The following is a 1,276-nucleotide window of genomic DNA, read 5'->3' on the forward strand; positions in this document are numbered from 1 at the left end:
TCCGGTTAACCACCGGAGACCAGCTCGTCGACGCTCCCCTCTGAACTCCTACTTCACATAAGCGGCTCCCTAGAGTCGACGGTACTCCTCTAGGCCGCTCACCTCCACCGCTCTCGCCCCTATTTCAGACCAGCTCACATACTCTCTCTCCGCTCAAAGACACAAGATCTGCTTCCTGACGTACTTAGCACGCAACTTTATCACTGCCCTTAAGTTTGCATCCACAGATCTCGGTACCGTCCGCTCTCACGAACCACCCAACTAGCTCGCTCACCCATAGTTAGTATGGCTCGTAGGTTTACAAAAGAAGAGAAGGGCAAGAGTGTCGCCACCTCACAGACGATGCAAGGGTATAGACGCATTAGAGCCCCCGAGATAGACAGCTCAGCACTTATCAGAGACAACGCCCTCACTCTAATAGGAAGGACCCTTAACACTAGAGAACAACCAGTGGAAGCCCTCATTGCTGCTCTCAATAGGAAGTGGAACCTCAGAGGCCATGTCTCGGGTTCTGACCTAGGACAATCCTGCTTCCAATTTAGATTTGAACTAGAAGAAGACATGAAGGCAGTCCTAGCGGGGAGGCCCTATCATTACAACCACTGGATGTTAATTCTGCAACAATGGGAGCCGGTCATCTCTCCTCTCTTCCCCTCGCAGATACCTTTTTGGATCAGACTCCACGGGATTCCCCTCCACTTCTGGCATGAGAAGATGATCTACAATGTGGGCCAAGACTTGGGAACTCTAGCGGACTACAAGATAACCAAATCTTCAGTAAGAATCCAAGTTATCATAAATGGACTTGAACCTCTAACTAAAAAAGCTCTCATTGAGTTCGACCAAGGAGAAGATCTACCCATCCTCTGGAATACCATTGCTCCAACTGCAACAGACTGACGCATCTAGCCAGAACCTGTCCCGACAGGAACCAACCAGCACCCAGAAGGGACCCTCCCTCAGCCAGATTGTCCCCTAGTAGAAGAAACAACTATGGAGAACCACAGGGGCCCAGAGACAGAGCTCCGCTACATGAGTCTACGCTGGTCCCAGTGAGTTCACTACCAGATACAGCCTTCAAATAGAGAGTTGATCGACATGGCAACCCGTTTGGAGAGAGGCTCCCTCTCCCACCCTCACGAGGACCTCCTCTAACAAATAAGATCACTCCCCGCTCAACTATGCAGACCCACCTTGTACAAACCGAACGAATCTTTGATGGGTCAGTGAGGAGGATCTCACCCCAGCTTCGAACCGAAGCACCACAGAGGGGGGG

The 1,276-nt window shown here is 51.2% G+C and overlaps 1 protein-coding gene across 1 annotated transcript; it reads left to right on the plus strand.

The window, feature by feature from the left end:
* The first annotated feature begins 285 nt into the window (after positions 1–285).
* LOC106320410 lies at positions 286–900 on the plus strand. The gene has a single exon (XM_013758768.1). It carries the CDS (start codon positions 286–288, stop codon positions 898–900), a length of 615 nt encoding a protein of 204 aa, XP_013614222.1.
* Positions 901–1,276: the final 376 nt, after the last annotated feature.

Source organism: Brassica oleracea, unplaced genomic scaffold (genome assembly GCF_000695525.1).
Source record: "Brassica oleracea var. oleracea cultivar TO1000 unplaced genomic scaffold, BOL UnpScaffold00915, whole genome shotgun sequence".
Classification (NCBI taxonomy): Eukaryota; Viridiplantae; Streptophyta; class Magnoliopsida; order Brassicales; family Brassicaceae; genus Brassica; species Brassica oleracea.